The 25,747-nt window shown below is 34.7% G+C and overlaps 2 protein-coding genes across 4 annotated transcripts in view; both read left to right on the plus strand.

The window, feature by feature from the left end:
* Positions 1–4,266: 4,266 nt before the first annotated feature.
* Positions 4,267–25,543, plus strand: LOC141378275 (uncharacterized). 2 transcript variants are annotated; one of them, XM_087287515.1, is made up of 6 exons: positions 4,267–8,288; positions 8,449–8,593; positions 8,697–8,930; positions 9,015–9,116; positions 25,235–25,322; positions 25,454–25,543. In XM_087287515.1, the coding sequence occupies exons 1-4, from the start codon at positions 8,117–8,119 to the stop codon at positions 9,058–9,060; spliced, it is 597 nt and encodes a 198-aa protein (XP_087143641.1). In that variant the 5' UTR covers positions 4,267–8,116; the 3' UTR covers positions 9,061–9,116; positions 25,235–25,322; positions 25,454–25,543. The 2 variants fall into 2 exon arrangements, with proteins under 2 accessions (XP_087143641.1, XP_087143640.1); XM_087287514.1 differs by lacking the exons at positions 9,015–9,116; positions 25,235–25,322; positions 25,454–25,543 and having other exon boundaries at positions 4,828–7,594; positions 7,756–8,288; positions 8,697–9,008.
* Positions 25,513–25,747, plus strand: part of LOC147840358 (uncharacterized) — a 71,890-nt gene continuing 71,655 nt past the window's right edge. For both annotated transcript variants that reach the window (XM_087287477.1, XM_087287479.1), the window contains exon 1: positions 25,513–25,601. The gene's annotated coding sequence lies outside the window, so the exon portion shown is untranslated. The remainder of the gene's footprint in view (positions 25,602–25,747) is intronic.

Below are 25,747 nucleotides of genomic sequence, written 5' to 3' on the forward strand. Positions count from 1 at the left end.
TTTATATTAAACAAATTGACGTGTCTATTTTGTGTCTGACACATTAAATAATGCATTTTAAAATAATAATTTATTTTTATATGCTAGCACAGTGGTTCTCAAACTGTGGTACGTGTACCACTAGTGGTACGCAGGCTTCCTTCTAGTGGTACGCGGATGAATCAAATATGTAATATGTACATGCTACATATATTTAAAGAAATTATCAAAAATGATTTATATACGAATATGATGACATAAAGCCTATATTTACGAGGTCTAGGCAACATTTCCAGGCGCTAACAAACCAGGAGTTATTTCTTTTTTAAACTGTACAGAGCTTAAGCTGCTTTACTAGACCTAATACGCTACTGTATTTCAAAACTGCTCATTATGGTGGTACTTGCAAAGACAATTTTTTTCCGAGGTGGTACTTGATGAAAAATGTTTGAGAACCACTGTGCTAGCATATTAATAATAGAACAAAACAACAGAGCATCTTTACGCACTTGCAGTGTTTAGCACAGAAGAACAGAATAAGAGAAGAACTAAATAAAATAAATAGGACTGCCCTAAATTATTTTCACTTCAATAATTAATTTATATTACAAAACGAAAATACTGACTGATTCTTTTTAATAACCGGCATAGGCTGTTTTTTTTTCGCCAATCATGTTTTTTTTTTCTTCTGTCAAATAAAATCGCAGACTTTCTCAAATCGCCAGCTCCACGGAAAATATGCATTTATTTAATGCCCCGCTGTCATTATTATAATCACAAAACCTTTTTACATTTTAATAGAAATCATTATTTTAAAGAATATGTCCTGATATGGTTTCCTCTCTCTCTCTCTCACGGTTCAAGTGCGTGCGCTGCGTGATGAAAAGACAACAACACGCGCGCATAGGTTGACTTTTTGTAAACAGTTTTGTTGTTTAAATATGATGTTACATTATTGTGCATACATGCTTTATAAGCTGTAAAATAAAAGGTAAAGCCTATTTGTTGTGTTTATGATGCAGATCCAGGTCAACATCAGCGCTAGTTTGGCATCAACACGTCTGTTAAACAGCAATATTCTTCTTCCATTTTGCTTCTTTGGCAAATGTGTCTGTAGTAGGGATGTAACGGTATCAGAATTTCACGGTACGGTAATACCTCGGTATGAATGTCACGGTACGGTATTTATTGAATCATTTACAGGAAAAAACAAAACTTATGAAAATACTCCAAAAAAGTGCCAAAAGTGTCAATGACATACAAATTAGCCATCTATCTGTAAGCTTTGAAACAGGAACTTCAATTTTAATAACAAAAAATTATTAAACCATGTAAAAAAATAAAGTTTCAATTTAGTAGTGTTGAAAACTCATCACATTCAACATTTAATCACACTCAGCCCATCTACACAGATGAGAGCTCTGCTAGTCGGACTTCTCATCAAGCATCTCCCGCTGGATCTAATCTCACTATATTTATTAAACGGGATATTTCATTTATCTTGTTGTCTTTATCTAACGACATATTCCCTGACTTTGGTCATTGGAATCTATTACTTGTTCTCAGGTAACGTGTTTTGGCTGAGCGCAAAGATAAGTTAATGATTAATGTAACCACGTACATTCTGTATATTGACTGATCGCTTGCCTTTATTTCCTATAATGTATAAACTTATTGTATGTTATACTTTTAAAATGGCCATTATCGATTCTTAAAACTGATACTCAGCAAAAGAGAGGGTGTGTTTCGTATTTTCACTGAAATTGAAAGGAGGCAGTTGTTATCGGCTCCGTTTTGTTATCAATATCCACACAGTGAAGATGACGCTCATCTTATGCAGCACGACGCCTCAACATGTCTGCTGTCTAAGTTGCTAATATTAAAATGAAAATAGGCAGTTCCTTAAATCATGTTTACATTTTATTGTTGAGAAAGTGAAACAAGCCAGGGTTATGTGAATGAAGTTATAAAGTACACTGTTCCCTTTGAAGATTTACCCGTGTCCTCGGTATAATCTGCTTTTCCATATCAAACTGAGAAGAAGAGACTGCAGCCTTGATCAAACTTGCGAAGTCTGAACTTACACGGAGATAATGCAGGACTGAACTGTGCGTGTTAGGCTACTTAATATTCAGGAAAAGCCCCAATCAGAGAGGCGAATGTCTGCAGCCCCGCTTCCGTTTTCAGATGTCTCCGTTTTCCATCATCCACACTGAGACGGAGCAGCAGTTTTCGGCGCTCGAGAACTCCGGCGTAGTGTGGACGGTTGGCGTAACCGTAGCAAAACGTATGCGTTTTCAAACTAAAACGCATTAGTGTAAACAGGGCCTTAGAGTTTTCCAGCTCTTTTCATCCCCGCTTCTAGCAGCACACTCCATTTCCGCATTACTGGATCTGTAGCGACAACAGACCGCAAGGGATGATGGTCAAGCATGGGCTGATGGCAATTGTAGTTTTCGCTATCTCCCGTTCGCTTCATTCGCCTGAGCAAATTTTCTCAGAAGACCTATAGTTTTACCGAGTCATGCGACTTCGGTAATATCGAAAAAAAATAATATTGCGGTATGACGGTATTTACAATACCGTTACATCCCTAGTCTGTAGGCACGGGTTATACGTTGTCGTCCCGCAAGTTAAGTATGCCTTGCAGTTAAACAAGGGGCCGAAAACGAGGCGCACCTCACTGCCTTTATGTTGACAAGGAAAAAAGAAGAGAGGACCGCGCTTCTTCTCATGAAACGACTGAATCAGCTGGGTATCGATTGTGTCTGTGTTGTTACAATTGTAATATTTAATAATATATAATAAATTGATATTCAAGATTTGTATATTCATCCAGCTCTGGATAACTTAAAACAGCGATTAGACCTTCAGAGCGGCAATAATGCGTCCTGAAGTAAAGCGAAACGGCTATAAACTCTAGCAAGATAGAGTGATTATATGCAGAGCCATATTCCTTTATCTTTAAATAAAGTATAACTATAGAAACTGTGTTCATCTTAACTGAAAGCTTCGTCGTGTTTTCTGGCCTCACGCATCGCGCACCTGTCAGTCAGTCAGCACGTAACGCCAAAGGGTTAAACAGACTATACGGTTACAGAAAAGTTTGCGTTATAATCCACTTACCTTTTAATACATTTTGATGCGATTATAATCCGCTATTAAAAACAACAACAATAACTGAATGTTTTGAATGGATAATGTAGCCGTGGCGGGATGCATTTTGGTCCCCGCCATGGAAGAATGAATGTAGCGGAAACAATGCTCTTTAAAAGTTCTCTGTAGTTGTCTTGACAACACAAACTGCTGCTCTGGGATGAGCCGCGAGCAAAAGATGCCCCTCTTAACGCAAAGGCGCATTCAATCGGCCCCTTATGCAGCCAAACTAAAAATATATCAAATAATATGTTTCATGGTTTAACTGATAGCATTAATCGGTTACAAACGCACCCTTTTGGTTAACGGTTAATCGATGATATTGAGCATCCCTAGTATTAATATAATTGAACTGTTCAAGCTTTCAGATATACTTGTGAAATTGTTTCTAAAACTGGCCAACATCTGTGGTGGATGTTTGTTACGCAAGTCTTCAGGTATGTTCTTTTTTCTTCTTTTTTTGATGATGATGATGATGAAATGCTAATACACTCTCAGTAATTGTGCTAAAGCTGGGGCTTTTCAAAGTTTGTGTTTGTATGTAAAGCTCCACATTAGTATCTTAAAACCAAAACCTAAAGTGTACATATTGCACTCAAAAATACAACCATGTTCTCTTTTAACCCCTTGAAACATCATGGCAGTTTGTGTTCCTTTATTTTTTTCTAGGGATGCACCGATACCATTTTTTTTGGAACCGATCCGATCTCGATACAAAAAATTCTGAGCATTGATTAATACAGATCTGATACTGTGCTGTTTTTTTTTCTAAGCATAATACAGTTTCTATAGCTCTGGTGATAAACTCAAATGATAAATCTTCTTTTGTAAAAATAACAGACCTATAGGCTGACTGTATATGACAAACACACAATCTAACTAAACATGATGCTTGCTATAAACTATAGGCTACATTATTTGAGCATTCATTATGACATTGATATATGTTGTGGTCCAGCTTATGTTTCCTTTTTTGAGTGAGATGGAGAAAGTTTAAAACAAGGTCCACTTAAATGCTTCAGCGCCAAAACACAAACTGGTCTGTTGAATAAAGTCTTAATATAATTAAAATGACAGCAAAATATTCACAGTTTCAGAATAGCCTATATTAGGCTACATCATGTTTAGTTAATGACAAGTTCAGTGAATGACAATCCATACTGCTCCTGTCAGTTTCACTTTTATTAATATAATCAACTACTTTGACCACAATAAGCCAGGCTTTACTAACTATTGGCAGCACTTAAAGTATTCCCGTCAGAAGAAGAAACTCAATCGGACACTTTCAAAAACTGAGCAGCACAAAGAGGATAAATCAGTGTGTTGATGATCTGTCCAATGTATTATTAAGCTTTTTCTAATTCAAAGTTTCAGGTAGGCCTACTTTGTGTGTGAATACCTTGCAATTAGGGCTGGGTATCGACCGAATCGTCTTGCTACTATCGAGTATCGAAAAATTCTTTTGCGTTCGGTACCAAATTTCGATACTCAAGGGTATAATCTTGTCAACGTCAGTGAGCTAGAAAATCTGAGCCATCCTTAACGTGACCGGGTCAAATGCTGGTGATTGACTGCAGCAAGGCTGTCTTGAAAATCAGTAGTTTACGACGGTTACGCGCACTCACTCAGAGCTTGTCAAATGTGAGGCTGTAATGCGTACACTACTACACTTTAAAGCATAGCATACATTTAATGCAAAGGATGTTTAAGTAATCAAAAGTATGGCTACATTATGCAAAGATTGACGGCAACAGCGCACGATGCAATATCTGTAAAGTTATCGCGACCAAGACTGGCAACACGTCAAATATGATAAAACACCTGACACAGGTTCCCCGCGGGGTCTTAAAAAGTGTTAAAGTCTTAAAATAAAAAAATCGAAATTTATGGCTTTAAAAAGTCTTAAATTTGCTGTTCTAGGTCTTAAATATTTTTGCACAGGTCTTTATTTTTGTTTTTATTGCTAGGTCTTTGGGGTGTTGTAGTTCTTTATTTCACTAGTCCAATTGTAATTTGCATTACAACTACAAAAAGGTCAACTTTCAATAGCCAATCAGCTTTCTGATATTAAACCCAGTGCGCGCGGCAAATGTGACATCATCGCTGTGTTTGCGGAAGTTCGCTTTGAGTGCACGCAACATGATTTCACTGACAAATGTCGCAAGTACAGTTTTATAAGTAAGAAGTGCTGTAATACGAGAGAGCGAATCTCTGCTCGCGCGCCGGTTTCCTTTTGTTCATGGACAAAACTGCTTGCGAGCTCTCAAAACACTGGCTGCTCACGTGCGAATGATCTGCTCTCGCTCAGTCAGACTCCTTTCGTGCTTTTGCTCTCCAAAGAAGCTTCAGCATACTGTAGTTGTGTTACAATAGCAACTATAGAATTACCACAACAGAGTAATTGAAGTACTTTACAAAACACTTTACAGCAGACACTAGTTCACTTTATTTTAGTGATAAAATGGGATTGATAGTAGCATTTATTTAAAGAGTGAATAGTACAGTAAGCTATAATACCTAAAATACCTAATTTATACCTATTATTACCTATTTTCTATCACGGTTACATTTCTGCTTGCCAGAATGACCAATAATTATTGGCTAGAAATTGCAACAGCCATCGGAAAGTAGGAAAGTTTTTGTAAAACTTTGGAAAAACCTGAGGGATAAGTTTGTTAAAACAACAAAAAAAGAGGCCCCCAAAAACATCTTCAATGATAATGATTATCTTTTTATTCGTCTGATTTTACTTTCTGTTTTTTTGGAGCGCCGCCTGTCATTAAAAAAAAATATCTCAATGGTGAACGTGTCAAGTATAAAAGCCTTAATCTGTTTTGTGAGTTGTGCGATGCGGTGCCAGGTGAAAGTATAAATCTGCATAAGATGTTTGTTTTTTCTGTAGTTCAACGGTGCATTTAATCTGACTTTACCACTGTTCAATTTAAATAACTTTGTTTTACCCCTAATTTAATGCTTTTACATTTTCTCTCGCGTGTTTTTGATATTGCGATATAGGTCTTAAATGTAATACTTAATGGTCCTAAAAAGGTCGTAAAAGGTCTTAAATTTGACATTATGATATCTGCAGAGTCCCCATGACAGTACACAGAATTAATTTACGAGCAGAAAGTTGCTCCGACGCAGTCATTATCTTCATCCTCTTAGTATTTTCCTGACTCAGGGCCTCCAACAACGTGCCCACCACAACTGTAGTCTTCCATGACTGATGAGTATAACTGCGCGATGGTTGGGGCTCCGAAAGGCAAACAGACATACAAAATCAGTTTTTAGCACTTCTTGCTTGTGTACCGTTAAAGCTAAGGCCCAGATTACACTACCAGTTAAATGTGACCCAATTCCGATTTTTTTTGCTTAAACTTGTGACAATGTGGTGCTTCTCCGCGGTTTAATGGTGTGGAAGAGAGAGCGTGTGTGGATATTCCGACGTGGGAAAAAACAACAACAACAGAGGAAACATGGAGGACGGTGGTCAGTCGCCATTATTTGCTCCCACTAGACCTGAGATCTCTCTCGTACCACAAATTCCTCTCAGTGGTGTAGGACATCATACAGCATATAAACAATAAGCGCTAGCTGCGATGCAGGCCCTTCCCCACCTCCTTCGCCTCAAAATCATTTTAAAGTTGGGCAAATTCATGTTGTAATTTTTACGCTATTAACGTTATCAATGCACGCACTGCGGGCTACACATAGAACAACTTTATTCCCTTTAACACCAGTGCGCACACAGGCTACATCTTACACACACACACACATCAGGGCCGTACCATTACATAAACTGCGTGGGGGTAAATCTGGACTGAACCATTTGCTGCTTATACTACACCACATATTTCGTAGAGCTAAAAAGAAAATTTATTCCATCGTGGCTAGTGTGGCACAGATGCTAGGACCCGCCTTTATGCATGCATCATAGGTTGTATGGCAAGTGTAAACGCATGAATTCGATATGGGTCACAATTAAAAGAACGTGTAAACGGACAGACAAAAAAATCTGAATTGGGCATCAAGACCTGACAGTGTGAACGGGGCCTAAGTTTGTGCGGGGAAAATGTATTCATTCTTTTTTTGGACCTAATGTATGCTGTGCAGCGTTATGTACTGATCCGATGGCTTTAAATACCTAGCTAAATTGATACTAAAATGCTTTAAGGTTAACGGTAAATGATAAAGTTTACCTCACATTAAACTTGTCTTATTTAAATGTCCTTATCCTTGGCTGCATTAACAGTTTAGCTTTCAAGTTTTCTTCACATTAATGTTATAGTCTGCTCCTGCTGACCCTGGAATTAGGATACCATCAAGTGATAATCCATTGCACTGGCAGAAAAATGAACAAGGAAAGGAAAGATGAATGCCACAGGGCCGTTACAAATTTTATTGTTAAAAGTTTGCTGCCTTTTTCTCCTGTGGAGGCTTCATGGTGGAGCTAAGAACAGTAAGCTGTAAATGATGTTGTAATATTATTACCATTTAGGCTGTTGGCCATGTTTGTAGGTAGTCTCTTAACCTAGATAATTTTTAAATCTTTTTATAGTAAGCAACAATGATAAAATAATGCTAATGTTACTTTTTTGTGTTTGATGATGTCAAATATAGGGAGATGATAAGCACTTTAAACCCCAGAAATCAGTCCCCCAGCCGAGACATGCTCTCAAATACCCTCATACCTGCAGTTGAAAAAGAAAATATCAAGAAAGAGTTGCAAGATGTGAGAGATGTGGCTGTGACTGCTGATGGCTGGATCAGCATTGCACAGGACCACTACCTGACAGTGTCACTTCACTTTGTCAGAGAGGGTTCCATGAAAGAGAGGGTCCTACATACAAGGGCAGTATACACATCCCAGACAGGGGACATTTTAGCAGAAGAGATAAGAGATATTCTTGATGAATTTAATATAAAGGATAGAGTAGTTGCTGTGACAATGCAGCAAACATGGATGTAGCAGTAAAAAGAGATGAGTATTAAAAAAATTGGCTGCTTTGCTCACACTCTCAATATTGCTGCTCAGAAGCTTTCCACAATTACCTCAGTCTCACAGTGGGCAGGAAGGATCAGAGCAATGGTGGTGTGGCTGAAAAGATCCACCCTGGCTAAACCTATCCTTAAAGAGAAGCAGCATCTTCTCGGTAGGTAGAAATCAGAATAGATGAACCTTAGTGCAAAACTCTTTGGCCAAATAGTTAATAAAAATCCTTTGCTAAATCATGCAGTAAAACATTTCTGCAAATAAACAGCCACTTTGATAACCACACAAACACAAACATAAATTTCTCTTTCCCATTTTAGGTCTTCCAGAACATGCTGTCATCCTTGATGTGAAAACAAGGTGGAATAGCTTATTCCTCATGGTGGAGCGATTCCTAGAGCAGTTCTCTGCCTTCCAGGCCACCTCCATGGACCATCGTCTTAAGAAATTAATGGACAAGGACAGGTAAAAACTCTGTTCTCATTTTAAATGCTTATTCAATTTTCAGTGTAAACGATTTTGCTCATGAATCTATAGTCCAGCTAATGAATCTGATCATATTTTACAGACTGCAGAGAATTTCTGATGAGGATTTTAGAAAAGCAGAAGAGTTTGTCAAAATTACAAAGATACTTTACACGTCAACCCTCTGCGTCTCTGCTGAAAGGAGCCAAAACTTGGGTCAGATTCTGCCTATCTTAAATAAGCTCCAGCACCACTTCACAGTGAATAAAGAGGACTCCTCCTTCACAAAGACCATCAAGGACCCTATCTGGAATGACCTCTCAAAAAGATACCAGGGGTGCAGTGTAATCCTGCTGAATTTGCTCTTGTTTTCATTAGAATTATTCAGTGATTGACTCAGTGTTTTTGTCTTGAATATCAGATGGAGGAGGGCACACCCTTGCATCCCAGATTCAAGTCAAAAGTGACAAATGAAGTGTGGACCAGACTGAAGGAGGAGCTAATGAAAAGGACCTTAGAACAGGTGTTACTTCATATTGGTAATATTCTACTTCACTTGAATTGTAGATCAATATGTGTTGTGGTAAATATTGACTTCTCATTAATTACAAATTATCAGACCAGAGGTTTTGAATATCAGAAAATAGACTTTATTCTCCATAATAAAGCCGAGAAAGAGCAGAGCAGACCCCAGAGCTTTCTGAAGTCTCTCCTGGACACCTTCTAAAGTTTCAGTGTGTTTGTTACAATTTTTATACAGGATTATTTGACACACCCCTAAGTCTCTTTTTAACTCTTGACCATTTTTGAATAGGTTTTTAGTCTAAGGGGTCCTGCTTTTCTTGGCTCTCAGCCCACTAGCTCATGTCAACAGAGATGTTACAGGTATATGTCAGTAAAGTATAGATGCAACTTATGCAAAGGAACTAAGTGTTTACATACATTGTCATGATAGGATAATAACTTGATAATATGTTACTCATTCTAACTTCTGACACATATAGCTTCATAGAAGTATTTAACATAAATAATCAGTGCTTTACATATTCAGTTATTCTACACAATCAGTCACTCAGCCTTCTCCTAGTGTTGCTCCTGTGCAGGCATACTCATCTTACACAGACATATCACTGTATCTTTAACACAGGCCGGCATGTTTGCTGCAAACACTACATACATTTTGAGAAGAGAAAATTAACTGCTTTACACTTAGAAAATACTTCATACAGAGAGAATAAAATCTTCTTCAATCCCTCCTCTTAAGACTTTAGTCTTAATATTATTGTCTTTTAACCCCAAAGTGCAATTTCATAATCCAGTTCTCTTAATTACCTCTATCTAGTGACTGATATTAGCCACATAGCTGTTATCAATTGACTAGATTATGCCACTGTACTTTGACAGAAGTCCAGCCAAACATCTTCCCTTTTACTTTTGATTTGAAGGAAGTAAAAGACTGTACTCTGTTTTTCTCTTAACACATCAAAGACAACAATGTTTTAAGCATAAGTATTCAGTTGGTTCAGTGCTAGCTGCTAGTTTTCACACTCATGTAGAATATACTGAAGTGATATTATATATAGGTACCATGAAAGCAATATGCAAACAAAATCAATATGCAAACGTAAAAAGCATCAAATGTTGATCTTGATCTTTGCTCATCCTTGTTTCTCTTATTCCAAGCTATCAGCATCTTCATTAGACTTTGAAAAGTTGTTAATGGAGATGTGTGGTTGAGAGTCTGAGTTCTGAAATCTGCAGTTGTGCATTCATCATCCCTTGACTTGTGGCACTTCTGTATGTGGTATTCAGGCACATTATCAGAATCACTCTTTTCTTTGTTCTGATAAACTCTTGCTTCCACACGTGGCACTTAGTAGTTTAGAGCTTTGGAATATTCAGGCTCCTCTGTTTCCAGTCAGCTTTCCCTTGCTGGAGTTGTTCCCTTTCGCTCCTTTGAGGCATTGGTACCTCATCAATGGCATCCACTTTGGCAGCTGTTGGATTTGCCCTCATCCAGATATGGTCCTTTCCTCCTGAGCTCTCCAGAGCATCCACAGATAGACTCGATCAGCTGGACCAATTGGACCTTATATCTCTGCTCTCTCACATGGCTCCTTTCTGGTTTCCTGCACAGATATCGCTATGCACATGGCAATTAATTGTTTCTTTATTAAAGTCCCTACTGCATTAGACATCTTTGCAAACCATTCCAAGAGGTTATGTGCAAGGTTATAGGTGAGATTATATGCCAGGTTTTATGCAAAGTTTCATGTGGTTTCTTGCAAGGGTCATGCTGTTTCTTGCAAGGTTTCTTTCAAGGGTCGACCCAATAGCAGTTCATGCGATGTGGTGTTAGATGCTTGTTTCTGTCAGTTTCCATGCCATCACTCACCAATGCACTTGTTAACACATTAATCCCATTAAGTTTATTATTTTCACATATTTCATTGAGGGTTGGTCTTGATGGATCATCTTCATCTCTTTCAGCCATTTCTGGTAACTGAGCATAATACAATTACTCTCTCTTTTGTTTTATTCATAATTTTTCATACTCCTTTAGATGTTTTTATTTATTTATCACTCATTAACTTCATGATTACTTTATGAATGCAAACCCATTATGAACTTATTTCTGAAGGCATTTCAAAATTTAGGAAATACTTCTCTTGTCACAGATGTAATAAATATCCCTGCTTCATAATCTGCTCCTGATGCTACCTCTAATCATCTACTCATCATAGTTTCTCAACTGTGCTTGTTTACAGAATAATTCTCTATCCAGTCAACACTAAAAACAGTCATCATCTCACTGTTTGGAGCAATGGTCTCCACTCAAGTCTTTTAATTGAACTAGAGCTCTGTGAAGCTGTAGATAATTCAATCATCCACATATTGTGACAGTGTCCATACAATGATCTTCTCCCTTATTATAACCCTTTATGCATTCTGGTGTATACAGTATATGCTAGTCATCAAGCTACACGAGTACAAATAAGTTTCTACCCTCCTCTGATAGTTACCTAAAATAAACTCAATAGAAATCAAACCACTTAAAATATTTACCATCCAAAAGGACATACAGATGTTACTACTTCAATGTGTTCCTTGTGCCGCCATTCATACCGCGGCGACGGCGGTACTTGATGCGCCAGCAGCATTTGACCGCTGGGTGGCACTTTAACCACAGATATTCAGCTTTGCCTTTTCACAATGCTAAACAGACTGTTCTGTAGGCGTAGCTTACTGTGTGTGATGTGATGTGTTCAATTAAAATATAATTTTAATTTAGTTTTTCTGGTAATAGACATGCTCTTACACTATACTATGCTGTAGAAAAGATACATGGTGAGAAGTCAAAAAGCAAATATAAGAATTAAGTTATTAGCCTTCAGTGCCCGATTAAATTGTGTTGGGGTGAAAATAATGTTTTGATTTCTTTGACTATCATGGCAATGTTATAATCTCAAATCTTAAACGTGCGCATATAAAAAACAGCAAAATAATATAGATTATCCTGCCGGTAGAGCACATCACCTCACAGTTGTGAACTTGCGATCACCTCAACTTACATTTAAATTTTGTTTACCTGGTTTATTGTAAACTTATTAAGTGCAAAGAGGATTCGTTTTGGAAAATAGAATTGAAGAAATGAAAGACAACTAAAATGAAAGCACAAACATTCAGTACAAATAATTAGTCTTAAATAAATAAATAAATAAATAAATAAATAAATAAATAAATAAAGCAGTCTTTTAGTCTAAATATAGAGAGATGTAGTGTTTGCTGTTTTGATAGAACTAAGACTAGACATGTTCATTTATATTTTTAATTTACGTTTTTATTTACATTTTCGTTGTTGATTATAATTACGATCTCATTTTATGTTTCAATTATGGTACATAATAATAAACGAATAATGAAAATAAATGAATAATGAAAATAGGACATAAATTAAGTCTGGCAGGTTTATTTTTAATAATTTAGTTTCAGTTCCGTTTTTTGTTTCAAAACGTCAATGTTCTGCTTTAAAGTATAACTGTTGTTTTGTTTTGTTTTTTTACTTAATGGCTCAGTATGTTTTGTATTTTAATTTCATATTCAGTCACCTTGCATATGCGTGTGAAATATAATGCCGCATAACCGCGGAAAAAGAAGAAAAGGCTGTCAGTTAAAGCTAATTAATCAAAATTAGCTATATTAAAATACAGCATTTATGTTAATACAGGCAGAGTGTGAACAAACTAAGGCTAAGCTATGTGCTTGCCTTTTAATGCATTTAAAAATATTTGCGGCCTTTTTATAGGCTACAGGCAACTGGTGTATAATAATGGTTTTTTTTTTTTTTTTTGTATGGTAAAGGACAATGCACATTATGTTATTGATGTAAACTTAGGCTAAAACTTACCATTGATAAACGTGACCTACCTCAAGCAGATCACTTAAAGTGTAATAAAAATAATGTTGCCGCAGGACATAAATGAACTCCCGCAAGTTTATTTGAAATAATTTAGTTTCAGTACTATTAATTTTTTTCTCAAAACGTCAATAGCACCTTCAATAATCTAAACATTAAAGATGGACCGCAAGATGTGTTGAGTGGCTATGTGGTGAAGAACGATGGCAAAGCTAAGTGTGATTATTGTAATAAACTAATAAGTTATAAAGCAGAGTCCCGACCAACAGGACTAAGCGTATGCGGTTGGCTCATTCTTCACGAATATAGAATTAAAATTATGGCGCGTTAGGTTCATTGTGCATCCCGCAGGTGCAACCAACAAGGGTTGTGCATTTGAGTTTAACTTTTTGAGCGTTATAAGCAACTCGTTGTTAGTTTTTATTTAAATATATCGAGCCGAAACTAAGCAGCGCATTCTCTCCGCCTCCTCGTTTATAACCAGCTGGACACGCCACTGAAGCAGGAGAGACACTCCGTCGTTCATAATCTTAGCTGATGTGTCGGACTCGAAAGAATAATTCAAAGAGGAATGTTCTTTTAACAGTCCCGATATGTTCAATCTTTTTTTCCCTGTCATTTCTCTTCAGCACATTATATTTTTAAAGCTGCTTGATTCTTTTAAAACCAAAAGCAGACCCCGGTAATTGGTGTTTTTTCATAAGATACTCCTTTATGAATGTTTTAATTTATGAGTAGTCTTTAATGTGCTTTTTAATAGTTTTATTTTATTCATAGCAGCACCTAAAAAGCGACTAATAACATCAACAAATTAATAAAATAAGTAGCAAATGAGAAATAAATGACAGACAAGTTGATAAAAACAGACATTATCTCTAATTATCAGAATTGCAAGATTAAAACAGCTGAATATAGGCCTAAAATGATCTAGAAAGCAACTACTGCGCGCTGATATTTATTCTTCTTTTTTTCCGAATAACGAACAATTTCAACCGCGGGGAGATACCGACAGCTTGATTTGCAGTATTTTCTAACATGTTAGAAGCGGGCAGCGGACATCAGCTAGCCGTAAAGACGGGCCGGCACAAAAAAAACATGGCTGCCGGTGGAGAAGCGGCTGTGCCCTCAGCAGCTGATTGAGACGGAGCTGCATATCCTAACTGAGTGCACTAAATACTCCGAGATCCGGGAGAAATTCTACCCGATAATCCAACACATACAAAACAACTTTGAGTCCCTGTCGAACAGAACCCATCTTACTGGGGGAGTGTGTGTGCTGCTGTGTGTTCACCCAACAATACCCGCTCCTGTCTCCAACACACAAATACTGGAACTCTTTATGTGGACTTACTTTTGATAATAGGCTACTATTATTACCTTTATCCTGTTTAATGTTATCAAAAATCTATTTTTATTTTTATTATTATATTTTTTATTCTATTTTTATTTTTATTAATCATTTTTTTATTATATGTTATTTTCATATTTGTTTTCACTACTGCCCTTTTTGCACTCTCTTGTTTGTGAGACGCGCACTGCTTTGGCAAAACGAATGTACAGTTACTTGTCATGCCAATAAAGCACCTCAAATGTGAAAATAGCCTAGGCAACAAATAACAAATAATAGTCTAATAATAACAAAAAATGCCCTTTTCATTTTCATACAATAGGCCTATGTGTGGGTTTTGACAATATGTGTTTAATTAAGCTATAAAGATCAGATGAAATGCATAGTGAAATATGAAATAAATGTCTCTTTTGCTGAAAATTTAATTAATCTATATATTTATTATTTTAAAAATCAACTCATTTTTGCCCAGAGAAAGAGGCGCGCGGCACTAGCGGACATGGGGTGCTTTTTCAAAAAAAGACGTACAGTAACTTGCAGCTGAACTATGCACAGTTTGGGGAAAAAAGGATATAGTGATGCATGTCCCCCAAAACCCCTAGTTTCTCTGTCGCAGATCCATCATTTGAAGGCAATTCAAATGTACCATCTCTAAAAATAAAAAAGGCCGCTTACGCGGCATTTGTGTTTATTATTACCATATTTTTATTTTATTATTATTAATTTATTCATTCATTCATCATTCATTATTTTTTTTTCGGTTTAGTCCCTTTATTAGTCTGTGATCGCCACAGCGGAATGAACCGTCAACTTATCCAGCATATGTTTTACGCAGTGGATGGCAGGAGGGCCAGCTGGGGCTTCGGGACGGAGTAAAAGGAAAGGCGGAATTTGCCCCGAGTCTGGGAAAGATGGCTTGCCGTAATTACACTAGTTTTTCTATCGCACACATGTGCCAAACACATAAACAAATAAATAAAAAAGGAAAAGAAAACATCTAGACTTATAGACTGAGGTCTTTTTGCTTATAATCGCCCTTATGTTTCCGTTTTAAATGTAAGGCTGTTGCATAAAATAATACAATTTTAATGTATAAGTGATTTTGCTGCGTCCCCCTTGATGTTTCAATAACGCATAATAATCTACACAAAGACACAGCAGACATAAAGGTTGTGTGTGAGAGACCGAGCAAAAGAGCGCTCTCTTCACAGCTCTGTTGATGCTGCTAGCGGCTTCTTTCTTTTTGTTATTTATTTTGCAGATAATACACCATATGAATACAACAGAAAGACATAAAACTTTACAAATTACCTTTTGTAGACTCAAAACAAGTGTCATATCTTGATAAGCCTCAGCCACATTGAAATATAATTTAAAGAATTACATTATCGGATATAATAAAATCGCATTAAATAAATAAACCAATATAAAACAAGCAAAATCAAGCTATAACAGTTTAGGTAGGCCTATATAGCCTACATAAATAAAACCGTTAAAGCCAAATCAAACTTTTATTTTACAAGATATTTTCTTTTAAAAGATTTTAGATATTTTCTAAAAACAATAAACACCAGAGAAGGTTTAGAATATTATTTATAAAGTATTTGGATATGATGATAATAATCAAATTGTGCAAACAGAACATTTTTGGGAACACGTTTCAGGTCTCTCCAGTGCATTTGGGCTGAATGTTTGACTGTGTCTAAATGAGGATGTTATAAAATACATTTTCTACCGAGTTATTAACGGATGCACGATGCCAACAGTCGGGGGACGTTCTGGGGGCTGGGTTTGCGTTACGCGCTGCGAGCTATAGACCGACAGTGGAAATGCGACATGATTTCGGTCTCACTGATGCCCATTAACACCTGAAAGACAAGCTTTTGGTTATGAGATGGGGGAAGGGGTATGTCTCCACCCTCAAGTGTTTTCCACAAACATGGTTACACAATATCCAAAACTCCCGAGGACGGATGGTGTAACCGTAGCAAAACCTATGCGTTTTAAAACCAAACCGCATTAAATATGGGGCCTTATGAAAATGAATGTTTCTATGCACAGCAACTTCTGGACTGAACTACTTGTTATTTAAAATATCTGTATTATCTGTATCTCTAGCATTCGCCAAAACGAATTTGTACATAAAAACACCGAACATAGCCTAGCTGAATAGGGTGTTGCCTGCTGAGCCATGACAGCAGCAGACAATTCCGCACGACCATAAAGCCTTCACCCGACAGTTATTTTCTAATATTCACAACGCGAGCCACAACAATAGACATGCCATGCCCATCATCCTTACAGACAACTTCGCTTTAAACTGTATTAAGGTCCCATTTACACTGCACAGCAGTTTTATATAAAACCTTAATGATACATATAACAGGCTACATTTTGATGGTGAAATAACCTTTTAAACGATGGCTTTTTATTTCAGTATTCAAACATTAAATAACGAATGCATCAAGTGAAATAACGAATATGCAAAAACACATGTATATAAATATAAAGGACTATTACAATTAGCAAAATGCTGCTCTATTTATCTTTGTATTTTTATAATTTTATTATTGTTATTTTTAATATTTTGAATTAATTAAAGCTATAGACAAATACTGCTTGACATTTTAGAAAATGTTTTGCGTATACCCAGTACCGAGAACAAACAAACAAAAGCACATGGCTTGTTAATCAATTTAATCAAGCTCTAGCCACGAATAAAATAATAGACTATTATTTTAATATTTTAGACGACGGGTTAGTAATTATACTATAAATGGTTATGTTCAGATCAATGAAATAATAACTTTAATAATTCTGCTTTGCATTTTTTTATGCATTACTAACATCACTAAACCATACATTTGTTTTATAAGTTAACCAAATATTTGCAGAGATTCAGCAGTTTTTTTTCTGACGCGTTTGCCAGTCATGCCAGTCAGTGAAAAAAAAGTAACCGTTGCCCCGTTTGCAGGTATTCAGATTCGATTTTATTAATCTGATTCAACTTTTATTATTTACAGGACATAAAAATGCAATTAAAAGTTTCAAATCAATGTGCATTGTCCTTTACCATGCAAATAAAAAAAAAAAACATTGTTATACACCATAGCCTGTAGCCTATAAAATGGCCGCAAATCTTTTTAAATGCATTAAAAAGCAAGCGCATATTAGCCGTACCTTGAGTTTGTTCACATTCTGCCTGTATTAACATGCATGCTGTATTTTAATATAGCTTATTTCGATGAATTAACTCTAACTGACAGCTTTTTCTTCTTTTTCAGCGGTTATGCTTGCATTATATTTCACACGCATATGCAAGGTGACTGAAATTGAAATTCAAATACAAAACATACTGAGCCATTAAGTAAAAAAACAAAACAAAACAACAGTTATAGCTACTTTAAAGGAGAACATTGACGTTTTGAAAAAAAAAAAAAAACTGAACTGAAACTAAATTATTAAAAAATAAACCTGCTAGACTTAATTTATGTCCTGCGGCAAAAAATATTTTTATTATAATCTGCTTAAAATAGGTCAATTTATTTATTTATTTATTTATTGCTTTTGATGAAGCTGCATTCAACTTAAGCTCAATGTCGGCAATGTCTTAAAATAAATAATATATCTAGGCCTATTTTCATTATTCATTAATTTTCATTATTCGTTTATTATTATCTACAATTGTTGAGACATAAAATGAGATAGTAAACTATATACAACAACGAAAATGTAAGTAAAACAGAAATAAAAACATAAATGAAAAAGTCTTGTCTTAGTCCTGTCAAAATAGCAAACACTGAACATCTCTCTATATTTAGGTTAAAAGACAGCTTTATTCATTTATTTATTTATTTATTTATTTATTTATTTATTTATTTATTTAAGACTACTTATTTGTACTGAATGTTTATGCTTTCATTTTAGTTGCAAAAATATCAGAAATTGATCTCGCACGCGCAGGGAAAAAAAGGCAATTATGCCACACATGACTTGCATCGCTCTCATGCCAAGTTTTGAGGATAAATTCGCATTTAGATGCTGCTTGAAATAAAATAAAACTATCAAAAAGCACATTAAAGACTTTAATAAAAAATTTAAACATTCATAAAGGAGTATCTTATGGAAAAACACCACGGGCTCTGCTTTCGGTTTTAAAAGAATCAAGCAGCTTTAAAAATATATATAATTTGCTGAAGAGAAATGACACGAAAAAAAAAATAAATAAAAAGATTAAACATATCGGGACTGTTAAAAGAAAATTCCTCTTTGATATATTCATTCGACTCCGATACATCAGCTAAGATTATGAATGACGGAGTGTCTCTCCTGCTTCAGCAGCGTGTCCCGCTGGTTAAACGATGAGGCGGAGAGAATGCGCTGCTTTGTGAACCTAACGCGCCATTATTTTAATTCTATATTCGTGAAGAATGAGCCAACCGCATATGCTTAGTCCTGTTGGTCGGGACTCTGCTTTATAACTTAGTTTATTACAATAATCACACTTAGCTTTGCCATCGTTCTTCACCACATAGCCACTCAACACATCTTGCGGTCCATCTTTAATGTTTAGATTATTGAAGGTGCTATTGACGTTTTGAGAAAAAAATTAATAGTACTGAAACTAAATTATTAAAAATAAACTTGCGGGACTTCAGTTATGTCCTGCGGCAACATTATTTTTATTACACTTTAAGTGATCTGCTTGAGGTAGGTCACGTTTATCAATGGTAAGTTTTAGCCTAAGTTTACATCAATAACATAATGTGCATTGTCCTTTACCATACAAAAAAAAAGAAAAAAAAAACATTATTATACATAGTTGCCTGTAGCCTATAAAAAGGCCGCAAATGCATTAAAAGGCAAGCGCATATCTTAGCCTTGAGTTTGTTCACACTCTGCCAGTATTAACATAAATGCTGTATTTTAATATAGCTAATTTTGATGAATTAGCTCTAACCTTTGACAGCTTTTTCTTCTTTTTCCGCGGTTATGCGGCATTATATTTTACACACATATGCAAGGTGACTGAATATGAAGTTAAAATACAAAACATACTGAGCCATAAGTAAAAAAAACAAAAAAAAAACAAAAACAACAGTTATAGCTACTTTACAGGAGAACATTGACGTTTTGAAAAAAAAAACAAAAAAAAAAAACTGAACAGAACTGAAACTAAATTATTAAAAATAAAATAATATATAAATATATATAATATATAAAAATATTTTTATTATACTTTTAGTGATCTGCTTAAGGTAGGTCAATTTATTTTTCTCAGTGTTTCACGTACTGTACGGCAATGTCTTTAAATAAATAATTTATTTAGGCCTATTTTCATTATTCATTTATTTTCATTATTCGTTTATTATTCGTTTATGTACAATTGTTGAGACATAAATGAGATAGTAAAATATAATCAACAACGAAAATGGAAATAAAAACAGAAATAAAACATAAATGAAAATGTCTTGTCTTAGTCCTATCAAAATAGCAAACACTGAACATCTTTCTATATTTAGGCTGCTTTATTTATTTATTTATTTATTTATTTATTTATTTAAGACTACTTATTTGTACTAAATGTTTGTGCTTTCATTTTAGTTGTCTTTTACTTCTTCAATTCTATTTTCCAAAACGAATCCTCTTTGCACTTAAAAAGTTTACAATAAAGCGTGTTAACAAATTTTAAATGATTAATGAAGGAATTATAATGCTTTGACTTATTGTTTAATATCATTTACAAGCACAGTAGCTGTATGGGCTATTTCTGTCCGTTCGCATCCCGTCCCTTTGCGCCCCCTGGCGGCTCATTCACAAACTGCGGTCATACACTAAAAACAGAGCGGCACCTATTTCAAACGGCGGCGGTACAAGCCGCGGCGTTAATAGCCACTTTGAACTCTCACCTACTGTATCTTCACATACAATATAAACTTCAGCTGGAAAATCTTCTCCTATTGATTTTCTTAAATCATAACCTAAACATAATCTTGTTTTGTCTTCATATGTAATTATTGCCTTTAGATTCCATCAAAAATTATTAGTCATTTATACATTTATTACTACTTTAAATTTAAATAGAAATGTCTAGGACAGATTGTATATTACAGTCAATGTTTCTATTAATGCTCCTATTTTTACACAAACTTTTCAATAGTGTTTAATACCTATTTCTGCATCTAGTGTTTTTTCTTTCTGGGCAGATCTACATCTGATTTAATTTGAACCCTCACTGTGCTGGCTGATTTCATCTGCATCTCAGTCCTGTAATGACAATCATTTAGTTGGAATTTGACACTTCTTTCCTTTACTAATTTATTTTCTGATATATATATTAATTTCTTTTTTATCTTTGAGTTATTTTCTTTTGGCTCATAATTATTTCCTAAGGCACTCCCATTAAACTAGTTGTTTATACAATTTTGATGCACTTTTTTATCAGCTGGCTAAAACTTACTGTATGCTTTGTAAATTTCTCTCTGTTTTAATTATTATTCCTTAATTTTTTTTCTAATTATTTTTCACATATGTTTTCATGTAAAATATTATCTTTTTCTTAAACACTGTTCTCTTTCAATTTTTCTCATAGCAATTTAGAACTGTTACTTTCTGACCTTATGTCCTATGAATTTATTTCAAATTGTTATTTCAATCTTTCCTTTAACTATAAATCATTTTTCTAGATTTGAATTTTTCCAGTTTTCACTATCCAATATTGATTTAGGCCATTCACAATACAATTATGTTAAGATTTTCCTTTACTTGATTTGAACTTAAATACTTAGTTCCATTCTTATTTATTCTCCAAATTATGTATTGCCTTATCAAAAGCTTTTTCTTTAGTCACCACCCTGCATTGTAATTTATCCTTCTATGTTTAAGGAACTTTTATTAAGCCTACTGAAACTTAAACTCAAATTATTTACCATTCATCATAATATATAATTTCATCATTTAAAGTTTCACCTTAAAATTACCTTATAACACTTTTTTTTTTTTTTTTTTTTTTACAAATTTGCATGATAATAATTTCTCTAAAATTGACAGGAGTCTGATTTGATACAAGAATGGGTAGCTAAACTTTTGTTCTTAATTTTCCTTCTGTAATGCTTGAACGTAATTTGGACTAGGAGCTACTTTGAGATGGACTGTCAGGCTATCCCCCCTCGCAACCTGAGACAACTAGCTCCAGATTGGTGCAACAGTCTTTTCTATGTTGTCCTGAACTTCCTTCATATCAGGGCACAGTGTTTCCCCCTCTCTCTTTGGGCTGGCTTCTTTCTTTGACTCAGCTGATGTAAAGTTCTGGTGGAGAGTTTTTTCTTTTTGATCAGTTCATCAGTCTCTTGTTAGTGTCTCTTTTGAATGTCTCTGAACAAATGTAGCTTTTTCAGTCCTCAGTAAATCCTGGGCAAAAAGTTCATGTCAAAAGTGTCCACAGCCATTTTGCTTTGTGTTTTTTCACACACCTTTCCATTTGCCAGTATACTCAGAGATGTCTGGTAGGTACGAGACTACAGTCCCCCAAAGTTCATCCATACGTCCTCTTAATTAATATATATAGAATTTAGCTCATGACTTAATAAATTATTTTTTTTCCCATTTTTTCCTTCATCAAATAAAGACTCCTTTTATCCAATTTTTTTTAATTAATTAATTTATTTATCTATTTTTGTTTGCTGTTTAACAACTTATTTTTTCTAATTCTCAATCATTTTTATCATATGTAAATATGCTTAATTTTCTATTTGTTAAATGTTCTTATAATTAATTTCTTTGGCTTTAGATTGTGCTTCACTTATTTTTCCTAATCTTATTCTAGTTTTTCCTCACTAGTTACATTACATCTTACACTATTTTAATTTCTCTAACATTTCCATACCTGTTTTAATTCAACAGTACTATATGGTGGCCTAATGTCTAATATACCTGTTCAAAATCCTTACTGCAATAGCTTCAAGTTCATAGTACTATTTTACCTCTACATGTTTGTTTACTTTAAGCATTTTTCCTATCTGAAATGCAATTTTTAATTCTCAATTACCTTTTAAGTACATAAAATATGAACTATATAATTTTTGAACTCACTATTATGTTCTTTCATTTCTCCTCAGTGTCTATGCTTTACATCTGACTCGCTGCTTTTACTACAAATAGCTGTTGTCTCAGATGACAGCCTGTAGCTGACTTTAAAACAAATGACAACAGTCAACTTACTCCACAACAATTTTTTTCATTGCACTTAAACATAATTTTATCTTTTAAAGCCAAATCTTAGTTTCTTTTAAATGTTACTGTTTTTTTTTCTAATTTTTATTTTATCTGTTTAATATATATATATATATATATATATATATATATATATATATATATATATATATATATATATATATATATATATATATTAAACATCTTCTCTTTTTATTCTATTAAACAAAGTTTGGACTTCTTTTTTCTCCATTTTCCTATGCTTCTTTTCCCTTTTTAAAAATTAGCATTTTTGTCTCTTAGATTTTCCTAATTCATTTTTCTTTAAACTTATTTTCCTTAAACATTTGATCATTAACTCTTCAATTAATCCATATTTATTAAAGTTTTCTCTTCTAATTCTTTATTTACTCAAATCATCAACTTATCTATTTTTATTCATACTGATTTAGTAAATTTATTTCCTGATCAATATAACTATTAATCTCCATATGTAGTTATTTCTATGCTTCAATTTTTGAATTTCTTAATATTTATTAGTCTAACTTCCAGTTGCATTTTTATTAACACTTTTTATTTATTAAATCTTATTCTATCATTAATATTTTCTTATTTCATTTATCTTATTCATTACTTTATAATATTTCTATTTATTTAATACCTTATAATATATCTTTACTCTTTAGCTTCTATCTGTCCTGTGAAACTTTTGTTCTTAAAATAGACAGATTCTTACCACTCCTGAAGCAGACCTTCTTCCAGACTGTCGACATGTCAGGAATTTCAGTCCCCTCTCTGCCTATAGTTCATACTTAAAAACACTTCAAACACACAGAGATTATTCAGAAAAATGTTTAACTATATTCTTCTTTTTAGTCTGTGTCTTTCAAATGCAATATGATCTCAATTAACTTTATTAGGCTTAAACCTCCTCTGTATCACAATCTCTTCCCTAAACTGCATCACTCTCTATCTTATTGTTCTTAAATCACACAACATATGCAATCCTTCTTTTATATTATAATATAAAACGATAATTATTTTAAACTCACTCTTATTGCAAACATACTTCTAAACACAATCATACTTCTCACTCAGTCTAACTCATCTCTTACACTGTGTAACCTGAACCTCACCTCTATTCTAGTCTCTCTAGATCAAAGTTGAAGGCTTCTAAGCACCCCAGCAACATAGACAAATACACAACTACTTACAATTACATAAATACACCTCACTCCTCTTGAGTGACCTGTCCGAGCAGCCTCTAACCTTAGAGCTATAACCACAGAATTCTCCACTACACTCCTCTTGAGTGACCTGTTACTTCTGCTCCCGTCTTTACTGTTCTTCAGTAAAAATAGCATTTCACAGGATTTGTGCCTTTTTTCCCCCAGCCTCCTGAATAATAATATTTATCATTATTAAAACAGAACGGGTACTCCGAGGTCTTTGCGCGCTTCTCTCTATACCTTAATCTGTTTTAACTTATTAATTGTCACCACACTTTAAGAACTTCCTCTTAAAACTTAAAAATGCTCTATGCATATTCTTCATAATATAAAAAAATTTCCCAAACATGAGTAACAGTTACTAGTTAACGTTTATCCTATCCGTCAAGGCCCTCTTAGGAAAACACAGATCATTTGCATGCAAATTGTTATTTTCTCCTGGTATTCAAAACCCCTTTGTTTTCCTTTTATATCTTTACTTTTTTATGTTTACTTTTACTTTTTTAGTTTTACTTGTAGTTCGTTATAGCTGGAGAAACAGTTCAAGTGACTTTTTTACCGTTACAAGCAGGTCCTTGGTAGAAAAAACACAAACGTATAAGCTTAAAATTGCTTACCGTTTTTTATCGTGGCCACATATTTGTGTTTTTCCTCCAAGCCCCAGCATGTCCAGTGTCACCCGTTCGTCTCTGTCCAGCCCCACGTTGGGCGCCATTTGTGGTAAATATTGACTTCTCATTAATTACAAATTATCAGACCAGAGGTTTTGAATATCAGAAAATAGACTTTCTTCTCCATAATAAAGCCGAGAAAGAGCAGAGCAGACCCCAGAGCATTCTGAAGTCTCTCCTGGACACCTTCCAAAGTCTCTCCTGCACCTTCTAAAGTTTCAGTGTGTTTGTTACAATTTTTATACAGGATTATTTGACACACCCCTAAGTCTCTTTTTAACTCTTGACCATTTTTGAATAGGTTTTTAGTCTAAGGGGTCCTGCTATTCTTGGCTCTCAGCCCACTAGCTCATGTCAACAGAGATGTTACAGGTCTATGTCAGCAAAGTATAGATGCAACTTATGCAAAGGAACTAAGTGTTTACATACATTGTCATGATAGGATAATAACTTGATAATATGTTACTCATTCTAACTTCTGACACATATAGCTTCATAGAAGTATTTAACATAAATAATCAGTGCTTTACATATTCAGTTATTCTACACAATCAGTCACTCAGCCTTCTCCTAGTGTTGCTCCTGTGCAGGCATACTCATCTTACACAGACATATCACTGTATTTTTAACACAGGCTGGCATGTTTGCTGCAAACACTACATACATTTTGAGAAGAGAAAATTAACTGCTTTACACTTAGAAAATACTTCATACAGAGAGAATAGAAATCTTCTTCAGTGTGACCTAGTTTTTTATTGAATATAGACTCCGACTGAGCAGATAGAACAGGCACTTAGCAGGTAACCGAAATGACATCTCTGATGAAGACAGTGCATCTGCAACAACAGCACTAGTAAGAAAATATAAAGAAATCCTATTTTTTCCTATTTAATTTTATTTAATTCAGAAGAAAATTAACTTGTTTGAATTTATTTTTTATATAGTTTTATATTTGTCTTTATTTCTTTACTCATTTGTTAATAGAAGATTCCAAAGCTTTCTGCCTTGAGGAGCTGTTTGCTGTGGAGGACATGGCAATTGAAGCAAGAATGCAGACCAGCGTCAGCAGCACTACAGAGGAGATATAGAGATAATAAATAAGTACAGACTGCTTCCGTCTACACTGTCCTCAGTAAGTCCAGTAACCTGGTGGTGGGACATAAATGACACTCTGCCAATGCTTTCAGAATTGGCATCAAGGTATCTTTGCATGCAAGCATCATCCACAACCTCAGAGCGTACATTTTCCACTGCTGGGGACATTATCAGCCAGGAGTG

The sequence above is a fragment of the Danio rerio genome, chromosome 16 (assembly GCF_052040795.2).
Source record: "Danio rerio strain M-AB ecotype USA chromosome 16, GRCz13ab, whole genome shotgun sequence".
NCBI classification, from domain to species: Eukaryota; Metazoa; Chordata; class Actinopteri; order Cypriniformes; family Danionidae; genus Danio; species Danio rerio.

Excerpts from the sequence above, each read along its gene's own strand:
- LOC141378275 (XM_087287514.1), top strand. The coding sequence starts at position 8,117 with ATGAGTATTAAAAAAATTGGCTGCTTTGCTCACACTCTCAATATTGCT. Across the intron at positions 8,289-8,448 it reads AGAGAAGCAGCATCTTCTCG|GTCTTCCAGAACATGCTGTC; the intron begins GTAGGTAGAAAT and ends TTCCCATTTTAG. Across the intron at positions 8,594-8,696 it reads AAATTAATGGACAAGGACAG|ACTGCAGAGAATTTCTGATG; the intron begins GTAAAAACTCTG and ends CATATTTTACAG.